We start from the raw sequence: 24,399 nt of genomic DNA on the forward strand, positions 1-24,399 counted from the left end.
AGAAGTCTCTGGACTTTTACTGCCAGCTATGTGTTCTATAAAGCACCAAACTGCTATCTTAACAAGCAAAGTTGCCCTGTATTTACTGTACATGGCTCTTAATTGTTGGGGTGGGGGAGGGGGCAAATATGTATTAAAACACCTTGTGTATTTGTATGCATTCAAAAAAAAAAAAGTGAAAAAGGTTTAGCTCAATTAAGCAAAATGTCATTTTGGGGATTTTCACCACTTGTTAGCATTTGTACATAGCCTTCATATTCATGGATTTCCACCCCCCCCCCCCCCCCCAGATTTGTAAGAAAAAAAAGAGAATGATGTTAATGAACCAATGACCTAATTCGTATTGATCTAATATTCACTACTCAGTGCTATGGTTAATGCTAGGAAATAGCACTACGCTATTTCACAATTGTTAGGAGTTGAGAAATGTTTCTTGTCATATAAAATGCAAGTTAAAGAACCCATATTAGTTTGAGAAGTGTAGATATTTATTAAATTGTCATACCTTTCAGCAGGAGAATTCTTCATAGCTTCAGATGAACTGTAAAACTATATGGAAACTATGAATCTATAAAGAACTATTTAGTCAGTCCATTGAAAAGTAAGTTTAAAATCTTAGCCTATATGTAAATAAAATAAAAAGAGAACTTGTTAAAAGCACTCCGCCTCACAATTTATCAATAAAATAATAAAAACGATAATCCAGCAGTAAGGAAAAATACAAAACTTTATTCAGTCTCATCACTTAAAACTACTTCTATATTTCCATAAACTCTACAATCAGATTTTTTTTTTATTTTTAAACATCACTCAATTCTAAATCCTCCTTATACTAAAATATATTAAAATAGATATACACTGTATAGTATAAATATCACTAGCATTACTACATAACTGAAGGTGGAGAATAACCGGGTACTATGGCTTTCTGAAATGATTCTCACCTCATGTTAGAATTGCTAGCTACAGACTGGCACAAGTTTAGGGAGCATGAAACATGTAATAGCACCTGAATGTGCCCTGTGCAGTGGCGTTTAGCAAGTTTTGTTTACCTATCGAGACAGTACACTTTCCTATATAAGAAATACTTCATTTTGTCTGCCTCATCTGAAATGTACTACATGTAAAGTACATCATGGAGATTGTAATTGTTTTAAGCTGCAGTTCAGGCTGTCGTTTAAAAAAAAAATGTCATTCAATATGTGCATCAATACAATCTACACACTGACAAGTGATTAACTAAATTGCTGATCGATCCGTTCTCCTGTAATCGATCGCTGAAATTCAGCTGGGGGTTCACTAAATGCATCTTGGGTCCTATTCTGCTGCACTGGGAGCCAAAGTTCTGAGGAAGATCATGTGACCAGGCAGGCACTAGATTAAATTGGTTCACTGCTAGAGAGGACAGGGCTAAAAAAGGTGCTGCTGTCTCAGAAGAGGAATGAGAAGTGACTTTGTATATGGTTGCTCTACAAACCGAAAGCGTTTTACATTAGAATACATTAAAAATGTATTTTAAATAGTTTTTTGTTTTGTTTTTAAATGCTACAAGTATTTTCTCGTAGTACAGAACTGATTTATTGAGAAAAAAACAAAAAAAACACATGTAGGATATTGCTTGAACTGCAGCTTTAATGCAGAACGTTTTCTTCTAGGCTATGGTAAAAGCAGCGGCAGTATATGCAATTTGAAGAAAGGACCTACTTTTATTAAACATTAGGGCAACGCTCTTTGGACTATAGTTTAAGAACCTCGGTTGGAACTACTTAAGTTAAAATGTCTGCCCCAAATTTGCTGATGTTTGTCTTGCCACGTGGCCTTGCTCACTTTGGCCCCTATTGAAAATGCTGTGAAGCCATCTTCCCTTTACTTCGAAATAGAGCAAACCTATTTAAAAGGAAGATGTCTTTCCCTTGCTCAGGAAGAGTGAACTACACATCTTATTGAATAAGGGACTTTGCTGCTGTGGTGCTGGCTATATTCACCTGAGATCTTCCCTTGCTGTGGATATACATCATGATTGGCAAGTAACTTGATTAGACACAAACAGAACTGCACATATTTTCCCCTACAAGTTACAGCATTAAGTCACAATTGGCAAATTAAATGTGTCCATTGGGTCTCTGCATAATAATGTAGATATAAATCTAATGATGGAAACTCAGGAATTCAAACAATGTACTGTACTCCTTTCACCAGCTACGTGCAAATGCTCAAAGAAATTAATTATCTACTCTGGATATCTGAAAATATAACCGACTAGTGTCAATTAGATTTTTTTCTTGACTACCAATTTATTTATAATAAAAAAATAAATACATTTAAAAAACACATTCTGGCCTCATATGCAACCAATACCAGGACAGGTTCAATGAGACCATTAATACTACTGGCCAAAAACTCCATCCATTGAAAGTAACATTTAATTGGGACATACAAATGACAAAAACTCATCTATCTGATTCTTTATAATGACTGGCTCAGGGTGTAACGCATGTGGGAGATAGTGGGCCAGTGACATCTCCCAGGCATCAACAATAAAAACGTCTAGACCAGCAAACATGGATCTCATGATACTGTCCAGCTGCAGTGAAAACCAGTCGCTGTTGAAGAGGCTCACTTCAGGCCCGAGCTCCTGCACGTTAGCAGAGCGGATAACTATGGCAGTGGAGGGGCTGCGCTCCAACAGGCGCAGGACAGAGGCACGGATGTTCCTTAGGCGTCGGATGTATACCTCCACGGGAAAAGTGCTGAAGTGGGACCAGATGGTTAGAGCTACCACAGTGTTTCCTCCTCCTACAATGCCATCCAGTTCATTGGAGATGTAGCGTAGCTCATTGCTCGAGACAGTGGAGAAGCGGATGGGTGGCCCGTGACAGCGGAATTTCAGCATTATGTTGTGATCTACGTCGATAGACAAGAAAGGTCCAACGTTTTTAGGGCTACCAAGGTCAAATACCTTAATTTCTGAAAGACAGAGATATAAATTATTTTTATGTTAGGTTTACTAACATCAACACATGTTTACTAGCAAATTTTGCAACTGGAGCTGAATAGTTGAAAAGAACAGTCTTCTTTACCATTGTGAAGTCATTTTGATACTATAATTAGCAATTTCCCATTTATTAAATTATATGGATGCATTAAGAACTAAAAAAAAAAAAGTCTCCCAGGAAAATGAAAATAGTAAGTGACATCTGTGCACGTTAGAATAAGAGGACGCCAATTATGCGAATTATTGAACAAGCAGAATACTCAGCAAAAACGAAAGCTTAAAACAAAAACCTGAAAAGCAAGAAATCACATCACCACAATATAAAACAAACAAACCCCCATTCACGGGTAGAGATTCAGAATAGGTACAAATGATTGATATACAAATGGATTAAGGCTCAAAGTTACTGAAAGATGCTAACCTTACCAAACCTTAAGAGATATAGATCTGCAGGCTTAGCACTCTTTAGTAACTGAGGGCCTAATGTTATGTTTTAAGTAGTGCCAAGTCAATAAAGTATTTTAAAGATCAGTTTTCATTTCCTACAGTTATTTCAATCGTCAATGTCATGCAACTAGTAATTTATTTGTTAAATAAAACATGGATATTTTGATTTTAATACATCAGTGGGTGGGGCTGGTCTTGAGTAACATTTTTCAGTTTTTGTCCGCTTCTAAATATAAAAGAACAGTAAATAAGTTTCAAAAGGAAAATCAGGAGCACTAGGCACTAAGCACTAGTGAGTGGTACCTCATGGTATCTCTTGTCTAAACAAGTCTATCATTTTGACCGTTAGCTTGAAATAGCCCTTTACAGTACGTTATTATTCAAAAGCAGAACATTATCAACGTAACAACTATTTATGCCTAGAATAACGTGCTATGGGTAATGTGATCAGTTCGTTACACTTTACCCTCACAAAAGTGCAGAAAGGGTCTACGACTGCGATTTGATGCATAAAAGGTTATTTCACAGCTGGGGATGGTAATTGTAGAAGAGAAAACAGACGCAGTAACTACCTGGTACAAAAGACGTCAGATATTCAAACCACTGCCTTATTGTGGAGTCTCCAAACAAATGGACCACTTTGCCTTGCAAACAGTCTGTGATGTCAGAGGGCTTGTCGAACCGACGCACAGGTCGTCTTCTTGGCATCCATCGATCTTGGTAATAATAACCAGATGGGAAAGATTTGGAGCCGTAAAGAAAATCTTTATCTAAAAAGAATAAAACATAATAGAAGCGCATTAGTATTAATGCAGCACTCCTGGTTGCTCAATTTTGAATTTGCCTTTTTTGGGGGGGTTTGAACCATGTCACTACATTTAGCTCCAGGGACCCCCAGAACCAGAGATACTTACTGATGTCGTGATTGGTTTTAAATCTCCCTTTGGGTAAAATAAAATAGCCTCGAAAACATGAGCCAATAGAAAGTTGCAACACCATTGTTGGTGGATTCCTAATGGAGGCCCATTTAAACCCCCTCCAGAAACAACAGTAACTTCACTGGTAAGCATCTTCAGATCCGAGGGGTCCCCGGAGCAGAAACAAAATAAAATTGTTTAGCACCAAAGTACCTAGTTGTAATGATGCAAAAAAATAAATAAAAAAAAAAAAGGATATGTGACATTGGGAGGATTACCCCCCCTCATTAAAAACAAAGTAGGATATCAACATTAAAACATTAGCTACAATCGTTTAAAGAGCCCTGAAATGTTTTCATATAGGACTTTAACTAGGGTTCAAAGTCAACCGTTTAAAAGTCTTGAAGTTGTATTGGTCCAGAGAGAGTATATATTTTGGATACGTTTTAGGGTAATATCATGAGTTTTACACAGATTACACTGTAGTGCAGGGGTGCACAGCGATTACAGAGGCCCCGCGCTCTTCTCCAAGGCATTTAAATTAAATGCCGGGGGACAGCGTGAGGCCTCTGTAACTCACTTGCCGTGATTCAGCTGGCTTCGGGTGACACGGCGTCAAATAACGCAGGCACTAAGGTAAGGGGGGCGCGAGCACAGGCAGGGGGGCCCAGCACCACAAGTTTGCGCATATATAGATGATTTTGAAAACCGCTCATATTTAAGCTTGAATAAACTGCGGGGTTTCAAAAGCTCTGCACATCATTATTTAATCTATGAAAAACTCTAATATTGATCCCGTATAATAACCTACAACAGTTTAAAGTCAGAAAATGTTCACTTAAAAGTCCAGTGATGCAATGTGGGTTATTAGTGTCAGAACTCAAAAGGGAAGCTTTTTGGTCATGTTTTGACAATTGAACATAATTGAAGATAAAAATGTGATACTTCACATCTGTTTTATACTGTTTTTTTGGTCTGGCATCCAGGGTCTGTTTAATTCAAAAGTTAGCCTAGACCGTAAAATGTAAAATAAATAAATATTTTTAAGAGACCTTCATTTAATATTTAAAACACCAATTTTTGGGCAATGTTGCCCCACTACTTAAAACCTGCTGATTGGACACATTCTTCATTACACTGGGGAAGGGCGGAGGCAAATCTGGTTACTTTATACCTTGACCTGTGACCGCATCAGTAACACAATACAAGAAAATAAAATTAGTGACGGCCAGTGACACCAAACATATATATTTTTTAACACACAAAAAACAGGAAGCATTGAAAACAGGAAACAATAGAAAGCACAGCAATTATTGTCCCGTAAGAACGTAGTGGTGTGACGGCTGGTGGTGACACCCTCCCAGGAAGGAAATGATGAATCTGTGTCACCATTCCTTATGAAATAATTTGTCATTAGACGTTTGCAGCATCATCCATTACTAAAAGTACAGCCTGCATTAAGCAAACATTCGGGTGGCCTTTCCCCTTGTGATTTGGCGTCCCTTCAGTATCACACTGTAGATTTATGCGACAATGACATATAGCTAGGGTTAAGCAATATCCGATTTTCCCACAGTAACGAGATAAAATTTTTTTTATGATAATAGTACTTATAGTAATAAATATCTGTTAAATACAAAGCAAAAACCCATACTACACACGATAACTGTAGAAGACAAATAATTTGAAAACATTTTTTCATAATTGTTTAAGAGAAATATTTTGGAAAGTATTCCTGTTCTGAAATATATTACACAATAAATATCCAACAAGAGATGAGGGTAAGGAACAGATAAGAGGAAAGGGGTTAGCCCAGGGCAAAGCAATCATCCAGTGAGGAAGGGGCACTACTAACCTCAGGCAAGGAGGATTACCGTAATCCCATTCACAATGGCAGCATGATGCTGCACATCTTAAAGTGCGTCACTATCTGTCCTTAAACCGTCACTGATATATATGGCGGAGTGATTAGAATGATGAAAAAAAAATGAAGTCAAGCACACCAAAAATAAGGAGTAATCAAAAGATAACAAAAATGCACCTTAATCAGGGCTACAAATATTGACAACCAACACACATAAATAGTGTCGTTAGTTAAATTACCCACCACCCACCTCCCTCCTGATGCAATAACCCACTGCTGAGTGCAGAAGGAGCTCCCGCCGCACGCAGTGACCGTCTCCATGTGATGGAGTCACATCGTTGGGCGGCCTCGTGACGATGTCACTGCATCGGACCGCAGAGAACAGAGACCGCATCCCACGGCATACGGACAGCAATGGGAAGCATCGGTTGGGAGGGGCATCACCATGGCGACGTGACATCATCACTTGGAGACGGTCTCTACGTTTGGCGGGAGCATCAAATCAAGAGGGGTGGGTGGTGGGTAATTAATTAAGGGCACTATTTATGGGTGTTAGTTGTCAATATTTGTATCCCTGAGGAAGGTGCTTGTTTGCACCGAAACGTTGGATACTACCATGACTCAAGTCATAAAAATGACCTTTTTTGTTACGTTTTGATTTCTTCTTATTTTTGGTGTGCTTGACTTAATTTTTTCATGATTTCTACTTCTTGACCGGATGTTGTAGCACCCTTCTTGATATGTTTATATTATACTAGACCCCTTGCAGGGGCATCCCAAGTGGCTGGACCTGATTCTCTATTTTTCTGAGTGATTAGAATACCACGAAATTAGAAAATGACAAAATTGACTAATTTTTTACTGCAATATTATGGTCATACCGGTCGGTATGCCCAACTCTACAATAAGGGAAAGCAAAACCAAAAGCCTCCCAATTCAAAAGGCTATGAATCAATCTTCCCATGCTGGAGAAGAGTTCAGCTCCATTCAAATAATTAGGAGTAAAACCTTAGACACAGGGCATTTTTTTGCACAGTATATTGAATAGGTATACAGTCTTCTTCCCGAAGCCTTCGTTTTATGTTCTGTCTCTTACATACATTCAGTGAAGATTCATCAATGTTTATACAGCAAAGTGAAATATAGTTAGATTATAGTTATGAGATTTATATAGAATATAGTTATATGAGATGTGGAGATGGTCAAACGAGTAGGAACTGGAAGGTATTTAAGAGGGAACTAGCAAAAAGGTATCAGGAGGATGAAAGGCTCAGCAAAATGGGTGAGGGGGAAAAAAATCATTGTCAAGTAGCTGCAATCTTTACAACACAGGGTATGGAGAAATGAGAAGAGAAGTTGGTCGATGGGTACATTACTTTAAGTAGAATGTTATGAGGCCAGAAATGAAAATTTTTACTTTATAGAGACAGGGAGTATTTATAAACTATATACACAAATCTTTTGTAATTTTTAGATTCACTGCAAAATGTTACTTAATTTAGGTAAAGAATGAAGTCTTAAACATACTAAGACAAACAAATTCACATGTTTAGAAGATAGGAGCCAAAACCAACCTTCTCTGGGATGCCAAGCAAATAAAAATACCACTTGTGAGCACATTCACGCCTGACAGTTTAACAAACCTGCCTTTTCTCCATTATTCATTAGCATGCAATGCTTCCACTGCAGCCATGCTTAGATAACATCCACAGCGTGTCACTTTTAGCTCCTTATCCATTTTAACATGGACCCCTATCATCATATGTCTGCCACATTAAACAGCTATTCAGCACAGCTTGAATCAGTGCATAGCCAGTAAACCTACTCACAGAGAGCTATTTCAACCTTTTGAGTCTCATCAGTGTGAGGTTGGTTACTGGCTTTGCAATCAACAACAATTGTGGAATAGACTATGGGCTAAAGTTACTAAGAATTGCTACTCAATGAGACACCTTCCTGCTGCTCCGGGAGATGTATCATGGTCCATTCCCTTGAGAAGAGAATGACTGATAGAATGAAAAGCTGCAAGGGAATTCAGGAAGGAGAAAGAGACAACAATTTGATCTCACCGCTCACCTAATTTAGAGTCAATGGTAAAAACAGGTGCTTACAGGAGACATATATAGTACGAGAAAGCACAAAAGGGTTGAAGAAAATCGAACCAAGGTCCCTGTTTGCTGCACTCTATCAAATCACAAAGATATCCGTAAGACTTAAGAGTCCAATCTAAAAAGGTACGTTTTACAAATAATATAGGTGACCATTAGTAAACGCCTCACGTAGTGGGACAGCGATATACTAATACAGCGTTGCGCAAACTGGGGGGCATGAGACTGCCTGCGGGGGGGCGCGCGGTTTACAGAGGCCCCGCTCGCTTCCCGAAGGCACTTAAATTAGGTGCCAGGGGAGCTGTAAGGCCTCTGTAAACCTTTACTTAACTTGGCTCCACACGAGTCGCCATGGCAACGCGACATCATATCATGTGACATCACGTTGCTATGGCAACGTGATTTCATGACGCCGGAGCCGAGGTAAGTGGGGGTGAGGGGTGCGCGGGGGTGAGGTGACCGCTGGCAGGTGGTGCAGGGAAAATAGTTTGCGCCCCCCTGTACTAATAAAAGCCAAATGGCCAAAAATAATAAAATTTAATAACGACGAAAAAGAAGGTATTAAAATACAACCCATAAAAATAGGTGGGTAATCACTTATCTTGTTAGATTAGTTCACGACCGCATTGGTAGTTAGAACATGATTAACCCATGATCGGCAGGATCCTATATCAGCGTGGTATATATTGGATCCTAATGGTATCTGGGCACATGTACCTAATTACAATATGATATTGGACCATTTATTTAGTCCTGTGAACTGGACAAATAATGTACACATATAATGATCCACAACAATTATAATGGTAACACACAATGCATGCATAGCTCAAGCACACAATAGCACAAGTATTTGCAGTGATTCTGATGTGTATCCGAGCATAATCAAGCTCAATCTTATGTTATATAAGCAGATATATTGAATGGATACACTCAGTATAATGCGAAATAAGTTAATACCCAACGGTGTATAGCTCACTCATATCCTAAGTGCTTAGTAATATAGCACCTATCTTGTACTGTTATCTACTCTGCACAGCTAGCTAGTTGAAAATCACGTGTGTCCATACATCTTGTGTGGCTACCATTGCCCCGATCACTTTTTCTAGCAAGCGTGGTATAAGTAGAAGTATGAAATCGTTTCTATACTTATCCGTCCGTTGTGTGCACTTGTGAGAAAAATCGCCATACAGCCCATGTGTCAGGACAAGCCGATAAATCCTACTGCCTCCCCGACGTCAACACATTGACGTCACAACCCGACATATGTTTTGCGCAGCGGGTGCGCACTTTCTCAAGGGTAGGAGTGTGCTTGAGCTATGCATGCATTGTGTGGTACCATTATAATTGTTGTGGATCATTGTGTGTACATTATTTGTCCAATTCACAGGACTAAATGAATAGTTCACGATATAATTACAATATGATATTGGACCAATCTAACAACAAGATAAGTGATTACCCACCTACTTTTTATGGGTTGTATTTTAATACCTTCTTTTTCGTCGTTATTCAATTAAATAAAATTTTATTTTTGCCCATTTGGCTTTTATTAGTATATTGCTGTCCCACTACTCGAGAGGCGTTTACTACTGGTCACCTATATTTTTGTAAAACGTACCTTTAGATTGGACTAAAGTCATGCAGATATCTTTGTGATTTGATAGAGTGCAGCAAACAGGGACCTTGGGGCGATTTTCTTCATCCCTTTTGTGCTTTCAGGAGAAAGAGACAAGCAGGTTACTGGCAATTTTGGTTAGTGCTGTTTCCGTAGAGTGCCAGATGAAGCCTGTACCAGTTATAGCAATTACTTCACTAGGCAAAGGAAAATAAATGCTCAGAAAGCAAGAGAGAACATTTCTAATCTTGTTTAATCACATCTGCAAAATGCTGGTTCCTCAATGTACATTTTCCAGCAATTTATGGTAGTTCTGACATGCAAGCAAGTAATATTGTATTGTATGTCTTTATTTATATAGCGCCATTAATGTACATAGCGCTTCACAGTAGTAATACATGTGGTAATCAAATAAATAACAGATAATATAAATAACAGATCATGGGAATAAGTGCTTTAGACATAAAAGTAACATTAAGGAAGAGGAGTCCCTACCCCGAGGAGCTTACAGTCTAATTGGTAGGTAGGGAGAACGTACAGAGACAGTAGGAGGGAGTTCTGGTAAGTGCGTCTGCAGGGGGCCAAGCTTTATGTATCGTGTTCAGAATATCCACAGTGCTATTCATATGCTTCTTTAAGCAAGTGTGTCTTAAGGTGGGTCTTAAAGGTGGATAGAGAGGGTGCTAGTCGGATACTGAGGGGAAGTGCATTCCAGAGGTGTGGGGCAGTCAGTGAAAAAGGTTTAAGGCGGGAGAGGGCTTTAGATAAAGAGGGTAGAAAGAAGACATCCTTGAGCAGAACGCAAGAGTCGGGATGGTGCATAGCGAGAAATTAGGGCTGAGATGTAAGGAGGGGCAGAAGAGTGTAAAGCTTTAAAAGTGAGGAGAAGAATGGAGTGTGAGATCCGGGATTTGATCGGAAGCCAGGAGAATAATATATTGCATTTACCTTTTATTTTCAAGGGCTGTACAGCCACTGTATCAGGTCCACTAGCCAAGACTGGTACTTTGATGTTTACACCACTTAAAATAGAAAGGAAAAACGCTTCAAGCAACCGATTGGCATCATGGGCATATAAGAAAACATGTTGTCGCTGATCAACAGTGTTGCAGGTACTTCCAGGTGTAAAGGAAATAAAGAAGGCATGCATTCAAAATTAAATGTTTCTGATCATAATATGAAACACATTGTAGTCTATTTTAACATTTATAATAGCAGGTGTGATTCACTATTGCACATGGTTATTACCCATTTACATGTGGTTTGCAGAAATGTCAGGTCAATCTTTATCTGGCTATTTACCCCTCAACTTCAGATTTGACAGAGGTTGTTCACGCTCCTTGGGACCCCCCAGCCAGGCCAGGTTTTAGGGATAACCACTAAACGCAAGTTCACATATCAGATGTGTACAACATACTTTATAATTGATTATTCTAAAACCTGGTGTGGCTGGGGAGCCCAGAGGAAAGTGATACTACAAAGACCGTGCCAAGAAATCTGCAACATACTATCTTCATATGCTACTGTACATGTATCTAATTGGAGTGTACGCTCGTTTGGGCAGGGAAACAGTGCACCTGTAATGTACTTTTGGAGAGAAATGTATTCAACGGGCAAGGACAGCAAGTGAACATTGCTTAATGTGCTACAATATATTAGGTTAGTATTTTCTATTTTCAAGAAAACAATTTTAATTCAACTTCTGGAGCAACGGGTCTGTTTCAGCAGAGACTTTAAGAGACTTATTGAAAATGCTGTGAAGCTGATGTACAGTGCAAGAGAAGAAGTTACTCCCATTCATTTAAAAGACGTTGATCTCTTCTCTAGTAAGGGGGAAGAGTCTTCACTTCATATTGAGAAAGGGCCCTCAGACTGATGTGATTCATAAAAACAGAAGATTGTAAATGAAATGCAATACCCTAAATATAAAACACAAAATACTCAAATGTGTATTTAATATCAAAGAGAACGCCTCCTGTGATGGAATGGGGCAGCAGGGATTACCAGTAAGGTGTTACGCTGCAGCTTGTTGCCAGTCACCCTCAGCCAGTTTCCCCATACTGGTGTTATGTGTAGCCCCTTTATAGGAGATGCCCCTTTATAGGAGATGCCCCTTTTTGGCCTCACTTTGCCATATCACTTTACTATAAGATGTTGTGTTTGGTGCAATACAGGTTTTTCATGTGATTGGCTATATTATTGTTTTGTTGCCAGTGGAAGAAATACAAAAGACTGTATACAACAGGTAGTGTAGGACCTGCTGATAGGATCTACCTTGATGTGGTTGCAGGCTTCAATTGTTTTGGCCAAAAGATTGAACTAAATAACCCATGTTTATGAGAATTTCTTTTTGTAGAAAACACATAGCAATGTACTAAATAATTTGTCATATTGGATGTGCATTGGGGATTTGTTTATTGTAGTATAAAAGGTCATATTCCCAGTGGAACTCGCATTGACACAAATATATAAAATATTGGAGGGCCTGGGTTGAGCTTGCTAAGCTTGTGCATGTAACATAGGTGCCATAGAATTTACCATAGCAGTTTTCTGCCTCACTATTGGCTTCCTTAATGCTGTCATTTGCTTCATTGTGGCGTGCCATTGATAACCACTAGGGGGCCTTTTGAGAGGTTGCAACCGACAGTTCATTCCTGTCACATGAGGACCGTACCCGGTGCCTAACCCTCGCCCTATCTCCATCCTGCCATTTGCTTCTAAACTCCAACACCTTGTATTCTCTCGCCTGCTCCATTTTCTTACCTCCTATTCTCTCCTTGACCCTCTACAATCTGGTTTCCACACTGCTCACTCCATTGAAACAAACCTCACCAAAATAACTAATGATCTTTATGCTGACAAAGGTCATTACACCCTACTTGTATTACTTGACCTCTCTGCAGCTTTTTATCCTGTGGACCACCCTCTTAACCAACATTCTCCATGCTCTTGGTATCCGTAACAGAGCTCTATCCTGGATGTCCTCTTACTTCTCCCATCCCAATTACAGTATCTCATTCACAAACACCACCTCCCCTGTTGATCTCTCCGTGGACGTACCCCAGGTGTCCGTCCTGGGACCTCTACTCTTCGCTACACACTCCTTATCACATCCCTTAGATTCAAATATTACCTCTATGCTGTCACACAAGTTTACCGCTGACCTTACACCTGCTGTACAGACCAAAGTCTCCGAATGTCTCCTCACTATATCATACTGGATGGACCTCCGCCGACCCAAACTGAACATGTAAAAGACGGTGCGCCTCATACTTCCTCCCAAGCCTTGCCCTACGGCCTTCTACATAACTGGTGGCAGCACTATCATACACCCAGTATCACAAGCACGCTGCATAGGTGTCACCTTCAGTTCCTCCCTCACATTATCCTCTCCCATCTTAATATATAAAATTGAAATTTGTGTGGTTGTAGATGTGGTGAATCTGATTGGTCCTCAGCCTCTGGCCAATCAGATTGGTGGCTCTATGACGTCACCCAACTGCCGCCTCACCCAACTGCCACACACACACACCCCCACCCATCACCCCCCCAGCTCACCTCCCCGCCGGCTCCCACCCAGGGAATCCACCAGGCTCACCCGAGCCCCGGCCAGCAGCAGCATGCGGGTAGTGTCGCCGCCGACACAGCTCCACGCGGGGGAGGGGGAACCACCGCTGACGACACCCACCTCTACCCCACCACCCCACACCCTCTCTCAGCAGCGCCTCACCTCCTCCCCACCCGCTGCCACGGCCGGCTCACCGTGCCTCAAAGCCCCCGTGCCGACGTCCTCCTCCCTCCCTACAGCTGCAGCTGTCACGGCAGCCTCACAGCACCTGCGCCTCGCCGCCCTCTCCCTTCCCCGGCTCTTACCTGCAGCCTCCGCCGCTGCTTCAGGTATGGGGACAGCGGGGGGGGGGGGGGGGAGACATGCAGGGGGGGAGGAAGACATGAGGGGGGGGGAAGACATGCAGGGGGGGAGAAAGACATGAGGGGGGGGGGAAGACATGCAAGGGGGGAGGAAGACATGCAGGGGGGGGGGGGAGACATGCAGGGGGGGGGGGGGGGAAGACATGCAGGGGGGAGAGATAACACACCCACCCACTCAGTCACACACTCACCCAGTCACTCACCCACCCAGTCACCCACTCACTCACCCACCCACCCACTCACCCACCCACTGAGCTCTGAAGGGCGGGGAATTGGACATGTGAGGGGGGGGGACCCAGCTGTTAACACGGGGGGCCACATTCATGTGCAATGGGGCCCCGATTGCTGTTAGCGGGGGAGAAAGGGGAAGGGGGGGGGAGAGAGGGCAATGGAGAGAGACAGAGGGCAATGGAGAGAGACAGAGGGCAATGGAGAGAAAGAGATGGCAATGGGGGGAGAGAAAGAGGGGGGAGCGGAGACAGAGGGGGAGCGGGAAAATTCAATGCCGGGCAACTCCGGGTATATCAGCTAGTTGACAATGTTGCTAAAACATGTAGATTGTTTTTTCATCTGTAACATTGTAAAAATATGCCATCTCCTCTGTCACTCTACTGCCAAAATGCTGACACAGACCCGCATTCTCTCCCGTCTCGACTACTGTATCCTACAACTATCTGGCCCTCCTGCCTCTCACCAGTCTCCCCTACAAATCTATCCTAAGCGCTGCTACTAGAATCACTTCACTCCCTCTTAAATCTGTCTCCGTTCTCTCTCCTGCTGACATCCCTCTCCTGGCTTCCTATTAAATACCTTGTTAGTTACAAAATTCTCTTTTCTTTTATTGCTATACACACCACTGCCGCTCCTTACATATCTGTCCTAATTTCTCACTATACACCTGCTCAAGGATGTCTTCTATCTATCCCTTTTGTATCTTACAGCCCTCTCTAGCCTAAAACCTCTGGAATGCCTTTCCCCTCAATATGTGGGGTAGTAAGCTTCATGCCTCACCTTGGAGCTACACATCACTAACCCCTGGACCTAGGAAACCAGATTCCCTCACAGCAACAAAGGACTCTCTGGTAGCTCCAAGAACACATGTACCTACCATCCCTGCTTGGAGGTTTCACAGTGTGGCTATCGCCTTGTTAGGATTTTATGTTTACATTCCCCTTTTGCTTGTCTGTATTCTAAACTTCTTTTGGTGTAACAGCCTTTTCTTTTAAATGTATTCGTTTTACAACACTCTTGCGTAGCAGATTGCTAGCTCACAAGCTCCGTGAAGCTACCCACCAAAGTTATTTTATTTTTAAAGTTTTGTGCTTTGTTCTGGGAGCTCGGTGGCCTCTGAGTTGGCATAGGCCCCATCACCCCAAGAAACCAATTTGTATTATTTTTATAGTGACCAAAGCTCCTTTAAGAGTTTGCGTGGGTCCGAGTAACAGGTAGGGTGCCCAGAAACAAATGAGCAAGGCTCCTGGGTAACCTCATTGGTGGTATACTACTGTACCATGTAGTTTTGTTCTGTTAATATTTGGATGATTTTTCCCCACATAGTTAGCCCTGGCGGAATGAGGACCCAGACGGTATCCCGGCTAGAGGAGTCTTTGTTTTAATCAGTGACCTGTAGCTTTGGGTACCATTCCGTGACACCTCTTTAAAATAGCCCAGTTCTACATTTATTTTAGTTTTGTGCAATAAACCTTACTGGTATGTAGCTTGTCAATGTCCACAACTAATCTAAACGTTTGAGACCTTTCAAAATGGAAGCACATATTCAAAGACAAGATTTACACTAAAAGTTATGAAAACATCTATTTTTCCATTTTGTGGATAATTTGTATGTATTGTTTTGTACACTTGAACAGATGGGGAAAAGGATCTCTCTAATGATTAAGATGTTTGTTATAATAAATGAACAGTAAAACTTAACGATTTAAAGTCATGGATTAAACGTCCTACCTTTTAAGAAACAAGAATTACGATTGTGCATGTATGTAATGGATGCTATCTAAATACCTTTGAAAGAAAAGACTTTCCTCCAAGGTCAGAAGGTTCTTCAGGTATCCCCCTTTAGCATGGTTGATTCGATTGGAGCAGGACAGTCTCTCAGGTTTGTAACAGAACCATGGTTCCCCAGTCTGCAGGTCAGTGTAATTACAAACAGGCAGTCTCCTAGACAGACAAACATTGCACATTTTGGTTTCCGAAGTTCTACCTGATCGGAACAAACTCTTAAAGTACACTCGATCGGGCTTCTCTTCACGTAAACGCTGTAGGACTTGGATCCCTTCACTTGGGTGCACCAAGGACACAGACACTGCAACTCTTCCGGACCAAAGCAAGGTGAAGAAAATGGTGTAGAATCCGTTCTGGTGGTCCACCACTTTTCCTATTGCTCCACCGTTCAGCAAAGGGGAGTGAATCCTGGCCTGCAAATAATCTCCACCGTATTGCTTTGGGCTACCTTCAAAATCATGCATTCTGACCAGCACCTCCATTTCATCCCCTATCTTAAACTGGACCTGAGAATTTAAAATCACAAAACGGCTATGTGCAGCATCAGTACTCTTTAAAAAACTAATTTTGCCCTGCGGTGGTCCCACCCACTTGAGAGATGTAAGTAAAGCATCCTCTTCTGCACGCTCCGCTTTGGAGAGAGTTTGGTGCTGGTAGCCACAATAGGACCTTTTAGTTGCCAGTAAAAAGGGGTGGTGAATTGTTTCCTTCTCTTCTATCCAGCTTGACTCTAAATGTGTCCTAGGATTCAGGTGCTGCCAAAAAAAAACAAAAAAAAACAGTGCACTATGTTTTATGGTACGGATTTGAAATGCCAGCCCCATTAAGCAAAATATATTGTACTTTCTATTATGTGAAAACATTACCATTTTAACAGTTGTTTTATAATTGCATATTAATAACTGGAAATCAACCTTTCTTGCACTTTTTCAGTTAGTGACTTGGGCTTTACGCTAACTCTTAGAAAGATTAAATTGAAGAGGCTCTGAACAAATATTTCCAAAAATGTAAAACCGACCAGGGAATTCACTTTGAAGAACAAGGTTGGAATTTAAAGATTTTTTTCTTTTTTTTTAAACAATACTGTTTAAATGAAACAAGTATTTTGTGCATGACTAATATAGTACTTGGTGGTAATCAAATAACATTTTATTTTCTGCACAAAGGTACTTTATCAGATCTTCTAGTATCACTCAACACTGCACTAGAGGGAGGTGGATAAGTAAACAGCAGAGTACAGATGGTACTATATTTATAGTTGGATTCACTTTAACCCTTTGAGTGCCAGAAGGGCCACGGCACTAGAGTACCACAGTGCCTCCAGCACTCGCAATCCCCTGAGCGCGTCAGAGAAGCGGTCACTGATGACTGAACTGGAGTCCTCCTCATCTTTCCATTCCCCCTAAAGATATATCGCATTTCGCGCAGAACGCGATCTCCCCTAGATAAACTAGCAGGTTTATTATGACTTGGCTACTGCGTCATGGGGCCCCTGATGTGGCAGACCCCATGATGTAATAGCCATGTTTAGAGAGTACCCAATGGGTTAAACTGGCATTAGCCGCATACATTAACACATTGCAGTTATTTGTGTGGATAACATTGGCACACACAGCAAAATACATAACACATTCTGTCATGTATTGTCAGCACAAGAAATACAGTGCCCTCATATGCAGCCCAAAATGAGCATGAGGCAGCAATGAATAAAAAAAACAAAACAAAACTTACCTCTACTTGGTGGATGTTGCTGACCAGCATCACTACTGCGAAAGCAGTTATGATCACAAAGCATATCTGGAATCTGTAGTAGGAGCCCCACATTTTTCACTGATCTCCCCCACATCCATATCACACATTTTGATGTCCTTGTGCAGGACACATCAAAGTCATGGTATGTCAGGCCACCTGAAAACATTTCACTGATGTTCAGGTTCTTGAGCCTTTATTCTGTTAATGAGACGTTACAAAGAAGAAAAGTATAACAAATTGCAACGTAACATTTACTTTCTTGATTACCATTTTGTTTTAAAGGGGCAGTTTATCCTAGAGCAGGGGTGCGCAATCTTTTCCCCGTGCACACCCCTGCCTGCTCTCCTTGGCGTCTCACGCCCCCTCTCGAACCCGGCGTCAAATGACTTCACATCGGCATGGTAATGTGACGTCGTGTTACCAGGACGACGCGTCACGGGAAAGTATATTATAGAGGCCTCGCGCGGACCCCTTGCATTTAATTTAAATGCCTGGCGGGAGCACAGGAACTTTATAACTGCTGCAACCCCCCCAAGAAAATCTTGCGCGCCACAGTTTGTGCACCGCTGACCTAGAGCATGATCCCCAACAGGGGGTTTGGAAACCCTTAGGGCTTCGGCAAAAATATATGTAATGGCAGAACGCAGGCAGGATAGTGGGCACCTGAGCCCGTGTGGGGACTGAGCACTTAGGCCTTGATTATACCAAGTGCTGCAGGGCGGCAGCACTATTCTGTGACGTCACTCAGCGCTGAGCAGCATCTTGATTATACCGGGGAGGGAGAGCAGAGGAGGCTTGGAGGCGTGGCCGTGAGCGGTTCATCCTCATTGGCTAAACCGCTCACGCGACACGGCAGTCACAAAAAAAAAATCCCTCAATCTCTTCCCCAGCCGTCCACCTTGCAGTACGGCGCGCCAAGGCCGTCGCAACACCGCGTGCGTTCTTGGGTATAATCACGGAGATAGTACGGCCCTTAGTAAGAGGCTTATAAAATCGCTCCCTACAAGGCATTGTGGGGCGTGACTTTGGAAGCTCTCGAAGTAATTGCCAGCTTTACCATCCATGCTGTCTGCACACAATAATCTGCAGTTTGGGGCCTTATGAGATCAGGACACCATACTGACCGGAATCCGTCAAACAGTTTTGCCAGCAATAATTAAGTAATAATCCCCGAAGAACAGGGCATTACTGTTCTGAGGGGATTATTACAATTATAGGCTAAATGTAGGCTTTTTTTTTTTTAAATATATACATTTTTGTAGTCATATTGATTTTTATCAGCATGATTGACTACATTCTTATGCTTTTACTGCAAGTTTATTAAAAACAATTGTACATATACACAGCCCCTCCACACACACACACACACACACACACACACACACACACACACACACACACTGCATTACCCTCTACACACTGTGCAGCCCCCCTCCCCTACACCCAGAAAACACACTGCAGACCTCCTCCACCCTCTACACTCACAAAACACAGCACCCCCCCTCTACACCCACAAAACACACTGCAGACACACACACCAAAAAAACAGACTGCTGCCCCCTCTACATCCATAAAACACACACCAGCAGCCCACCTCTACACCCACTGCAGCCCCCATGTAAACCCACACACTGCAGACACACACACAAAACACTCTGCACCCCTCCTCCACCCACAAAACACACACTGCAGCCACCCCTCTGCACCTACAAAACACACACTGCAGAGATACACACAAATCAACAGAACAGGCTCTGCCACCTCTACATCCACAAAACCCACACACACCAGCAGCCCCCCTCTACACCCCCTGCAAACCCACACACTGCATACACACCAACAAAACACTCTGCACCCTCCTCCAATCACAAAACACACACTGAAGACACACACAAACTGCAGCTCCCCCTCTACACCAACAAAACACACACAGCAGAAACACACCAACAAGACTCTGCTGCCCCCTCTAGACCCAAACACACACCAACATAAGACACACACACACTAATAAAACACTCTGCTGACCCCCTTTACACCCACAAAACACACTCAGCAGACACACAAACCTTTCCCTTCACTCTCCTGTGCGGAGCTCTCTGCAGACAGGGTGGGGGAGGAGTCAGTGCCTTCTGTCCAATCACCTCCCCTGTCTAAGTGCAAATTTCATTCTTTCTGAATGAAACTTGAAAGCTGATTGGCTGAAAAACTTGGCAAGCTGCCAAATATTCCGGGCCATTATGATTGGATAATGCCCGGAATTTTAACCAGAGTGCAGGGATTTCAATAATGCCCTGAATTTTACTGCTTTAGCCTATAATATCAATTAATTTGGGGTTCGCAGAACAAATATTTACTAGCAATAGCAGTTGATTGGACTCCTGGAAGTCAGGGTGAATGCTTAAGTGGTACTTTTAACCACATATTATAATGTAACTAAAATACATTTTTTTCCCATTCACTTCTGGAATTCCAGTGGTCCTTAAAACTGTTCTATTCCAGAGCAGCAGATATATATCGTGACACCAGCGTCCCCCAGAGCAGCATATATATTGTGACACCAACATCCCCTATATATCGTGACACCAGCGTCCCCCAGAGCAGCATATATATTGTGACACCAACATCCCCTATATATCGTGACACCAGCGTCCCCCAGAGCAGCATATATATTGTGACACCAACATCCCCTATATATCGTGACACCAGCGTCCCCCAGAGCAGCATATATATTGTGACACTAACATCCCCTATATATCGTGACAACAGTGTCCCCAGAGAAGCGTGTATATATAGGGACACTAGCGCCCCCCAATATAATATAATATATATATATTATATCTCATGACACTAGTGTTCCCCAGAGCAGTGTGTATCACACACACATGCAGTTGTGTGAAAAAGAAAGTACACCCTCTTTGAATTCTATGGTTTTACATATCAGGATATAATAACAATCATCTGTTCCTTAGCAGATCTTAAAATTAGGTAAATACAACCTCAGATAAACCACAACACATGACATATTACACCGTGTCATGATTTAACAAAAATAAAGCCAAAATGCAGAAGCTGTGTGTGAAAAATGAAGTACACCCTTACTGCTTCCATAGGAATTAAGATGCTAACTAGCAGACAGGTGCTACTAATTAAATGTCCTTGATTAATCATCAGCAAGTGTGACCACCTCTATAAAAGCCGAAGTTTTAGCAGTTTGCTGGTCTGAAGCATTCAGGTGTGTGTTAACACAATGCCAAGGAGGAAAGACAACAGCAATAATCTTAGAGAAGCAATTGTTGCTGCCCATCAATCTGGGAAGGGTTATAAGGCCATTTCCAAACAATTTAAAGTCCATCATTCTCCAGTGAGAAAGATTATTCAAAAGTGGAAAACATTCAAGACAATTGCCAATCTTCCCATGAGTGGACATCCCAGCAAATTTACCCCAAGGTCAGACCGTGTAATGCTCAGAGAAATTGCAAAATACCCAAGAGTTAAATCTCAGACTCTACAGGCCTCAGTTACCATGCTAAATGTTAAAGTTCATGACAGTACAATTAGAAAAAGACCGAACAAGTATGGTTTGTTTGGAAGGGTTGCCAGGAGAAAGCCTCTTCTCTCTAAAAAGAACATGGCAGCACAGCTTAGGTTTGCAAAGTTGCATCTGAAAAATACACAATACTTCTAGAACAATGTCCTTTGGACAGACGAGACAAAAGTGGAGATGTTTCGCCATAATGCACAGCGCAACGTTTGGCGAAAACCAAAGACAGCATATCAGCACAAATACCTCATACCAATTGTCAAGCACGGTGGTGGAGGGGTGATGATTTGGGCTTGGTTTGCAGCCACAGGACCTGGGAAACTTGCAGTAATTGAGTCGACCATGAACTCCTCTATATACCAAAGTATTCTAGAGTCAAATGTGAAGCCATCTGTCCGACAGATAAAGCTTGGCCGAAATTGGGTCATGCATCAGGACATGATCCCAAGCACACCAGCAAATTTACAACTGAATGGCTGAAAAAGAAAAGAATCAAGGTGTTGCAATGGCCCAGTCAAAGTCCAGACGTCAACCCGATTGAAATGCTGTGGCTGGACCTTAAGAGAGCTGTGCATAAACAAATGCCCGCAAACCTCAAAGAACTGAAGCAACGTTGTAAAGAAGAGTGGGCCAAAATTCCTCCACAACGATGTGAGAGACTGATAAAGTCATACAGAAAACGATTACTTCAAGTTATTGCTGCTAAAGGTGGTTCTACAAGCTATTGAATCATAAGGTGTACTTAGTTTTTCACACATGGCTTCTCCATTTTGGCTTTATTTTTGTTAAATAAATCATGACGGTGTAATATATGTCATGTGTTGATGTTCATCTGAGGTTGTATTTACCTAATTAAGACCTGCTAAGGAACAGATGATTGTTATTATGTCCTGATATTTAAAACCATAGAATTCAAAGAGGGTGTACTTTCTTTTTCAAACCACTGTATATCGTGACGCTAATGTCCTCCCAGTGTAGTGTGTTTCTATATCGTGCCGCTAATGTCCTCTCAGTGCAGTGTGTTTCTATATCGTGCCGCTAATGTCCTCTCAGTGCAGTGTGTTTCTATATCGTGCCGCTAATGTCCTCTCAGTGCAGTGTGTTATATCGTGCCGCTAATGTCCTCCCAGTGCAGTGTGTTATATCGTGACGCTAATGTCCTGCCAGTGCAGTGTGTTATATCGTGCCGCTATTGTCCTCCCAGTGCAGTGTGTTATATCGTGCCGCTATTGTCCTCCCAGTGCAGTGTGTTATATCGTGCCGCTAATGTCCTCCCAGTGCAGTGTGTTATATCGTGACCCCAATGTCCTCCCAGTGCAGTGTGTTATATCGTGCCGCTAATGTCCTCTCAGTGCAGTGTGTTATATCGTGCCGCTAATGTCCTCTCAGTGCAGTGTGTTTCTATATCGTGCAGCTAATGTCCTCTCAGTGCAGTGTGTTATATCGTGACCCCAATGTCCTCCCAGTGCAGTGTGTTTCTATATCGTGACGCTAATGTCCTCTCAGTGCAGTGTGTTATATCGTGACCCCAATGTCCTCCCAGTGCAGTGTGTTTCTATATCGTGACGCTAATGTCCTCTCAGTGCAGTGTGTTATATCGTGACGCTAATGTCCTCCCAGTGCAGTGTGTTTCTATATCGTGCCGCTAATGTCCTCTCAGTGCTGTGTGTTTCTATATCGTGCAGCTAATGTCCTCTCAGTGCAGTGTGTTATATCGTGACGCTAATGTCCTCCCAGTGCAGTGTGTTATATCGTGCCGCTAATGTCCTCACAGTGCAGTGTGTTATATCGTGCCGCTAATGTCCTCACAGTGCAGTGTGTTATATCGTGCAGCTAATGTCCTCCCAGTGCAGTGTGTTTCTATATCGTGACGCTAATGTCCTCCCAGTGCAGTGTGTTATATCGTGCAGCTAATGTCCTCCCAGTGCAGTGTGTTTCTATATCGTGACGCTAATGTCCTCCCAGTGCAGTGTGTTATATCGTGCCGCTAATGTCCTCACAGTGCAGTGTGTTTCTATATCGTGCAGCTAATGTCCTCTCAGTGCAGTGTGTTATATCGTGACGCTAATGTCCTCCCAGTGCAGTGTGTTATATCGTGCCGCTAATGTCCTCACAGTGCAGTGTGTTATATCGTGCCGCTAATGTCCTCCCAGTGCAGTGTGTTTCTATATCGTGACGCTAATGTCCTCCCAGTGCAGTGTGTTATATCGTGCAGCTAATGTCCTCCCAGTGCAGTGTGTTTCTATATCGTGACGCTAATGTCCTCCCAGTGCAGTGTGTTATATCGTGCCGCTAATGTCCTCACAGTGCAGTGTGTTATATCGTGCAGCTAATGTCCTCCCAGTGCAGTGTGTATATATCGTGACCCTAATGTCTCCCAGAGCAGTGTGTATATACCGTGACACTGGTGCCTCACCTCTCCACCAGTAGCTGTGTGACAGGAGCTGCCATGTCTGTTGCCGGGGCAGGTGCTCCCCTCCCGCTGCGATGTGCGCCGCCTGTATCAGCCCCTTCCTGCGCTCGGGCTGCAGCACCACCTCCAGCTCGGAGAAGCGCTCCCTGTCCCGCTGCCGCCGCTGGTAATACAGGGTGCCCGCCCTCACCACGTAGCACGCGGCCGCCTTGCGGATCTTGCGCTTGGCGTTACCCTCCGTGCCCGGTGCGTACGGCTCGCGCTCGTTGGTCAGGTAGCGCAGGATGGCCACGTAACTCTCCTCGCTCGACATCACCGGCTGACCGCGAGTAACGGTCACCCGCCAACGGCCGCGCGTGCCCTGCTGACGTCACCCGCTGCTACCGCGCGGCGGGCACACCCGCCCCGAGTCCCCGTCTGTTTGTGTACGTCCCCTGTCCGCGTGCGTGAGGGTGACAGCGGCGCGAGGAACTGCAGGTGTCGGAACGGGAGGTGGTGGCGAAGTCCCTCACGGAAAGACAAAATGGCTGCTGCACCAGCGGAAGTGACGTCATGCTTATTAAAACCATTACATTTATAGGCTTTATCTCAAATAAAGTGGGGTAGATCACATATAAAAAAAACAATGTGAAAAAAGTTGGGTGTCTTTCAACGGCACAAAATTGGGGAGGACATGAATGATGCTTGACATGTACACACACTTTGTTTTTAATGCCCTGTATCTATTGAATTAATCTTTAACTGTTGTACCCATTTTTACCAGTTGTTGAAGCCCAGGACCTCTAGCTAAATAAA

General features: G+C 42.8%; 1 protein-coding gene across 3 annotated transcripts; it reads right to left on the minus strand.

Moving 5' to 3' along the window:
- Positions 1-709: 709 nt before the first annotated feature.
- On the minus strand, positions 710-24,148 carry NXPE3 (neurexophilin and PC-esterase domain family member 3). 3 transcript variants are annotated; one of them, XM_075590105.1, is made up of 6 exons: positions 23,608-24,148; positions 17,630-17,848; positions 15,899-16,653; positions 10,898-10,971; positions 4,015-4,212; positions 710-2,904 (listed from the first exon to the last, which is right to left on the minus strand). In XM_075590105.1, exons 2-6 carry the CDS (start codon positions 17,720-17,722, stop codon positions 2,423-2,425), a joined length of 1,602 nt encoding a protein of 533 aa, XP_075446220.1. In that variant the 5' UTR covers positions 17,723-17,848; positions 23,608-24,148; the 3' UTR covers positions 710-2,422. The 3 variants fall into 3 exon arrangements, with proteins under 3 accessions (XP_075446220.1, XP_075446218.1, XP_075446219.1); XM_075590103.1 differs by having other exon boundaries at positions 710-2,967; positions 23,608-24,147; XM_075590104.1 differs by lacking the exon at positions 23,608-24,148 and adding an exon at positions 21,445-21,603 and having other exon boundaries at positions 710-2,967.
- Positions 24,149-24,399: the final 251 nt, after the last annotated feature.

The sequence above is a fragment of the Ascaphus truei genome, chromosome 3 (genome assembly GCF_040206685.1).
Source record: "Ascaphus truei isolate aAscTru1 chromosome 3, aAscTru1.hap1, whole genome shotgun sequence".
Lineage (NCBI taxonomy): Eukaryota > Metazoa > Chordata > Amphibia > Anura > Ascaphidae > Ascaphus > Ascaphus truei.

Bases quoted from the DNA above. Each gene is read 5' to 3' on its own strand.
- NXPE3 (XM_075590103.1), bottom strand. From the start codon at position 17,722: ATGTGGGGCTCCTACTACAGATTCCAGATATGCTTTGTGATCATAACT. The intron at 16,654-17,629 runs GTAAGTTTTGTT...TTTTTTTGGCAG, and splicing joins GCAACATCCACCAAGTAGAG to CACCTGAATCCTAGGACACA. The intron at 10,972-15,898 runs GTATTTAGATAG...TTCTATTTTAAG, and splicing joins GAAAGTCTTTTCTTTCAAAG to TGGTGTAAACATCAAAGTAC.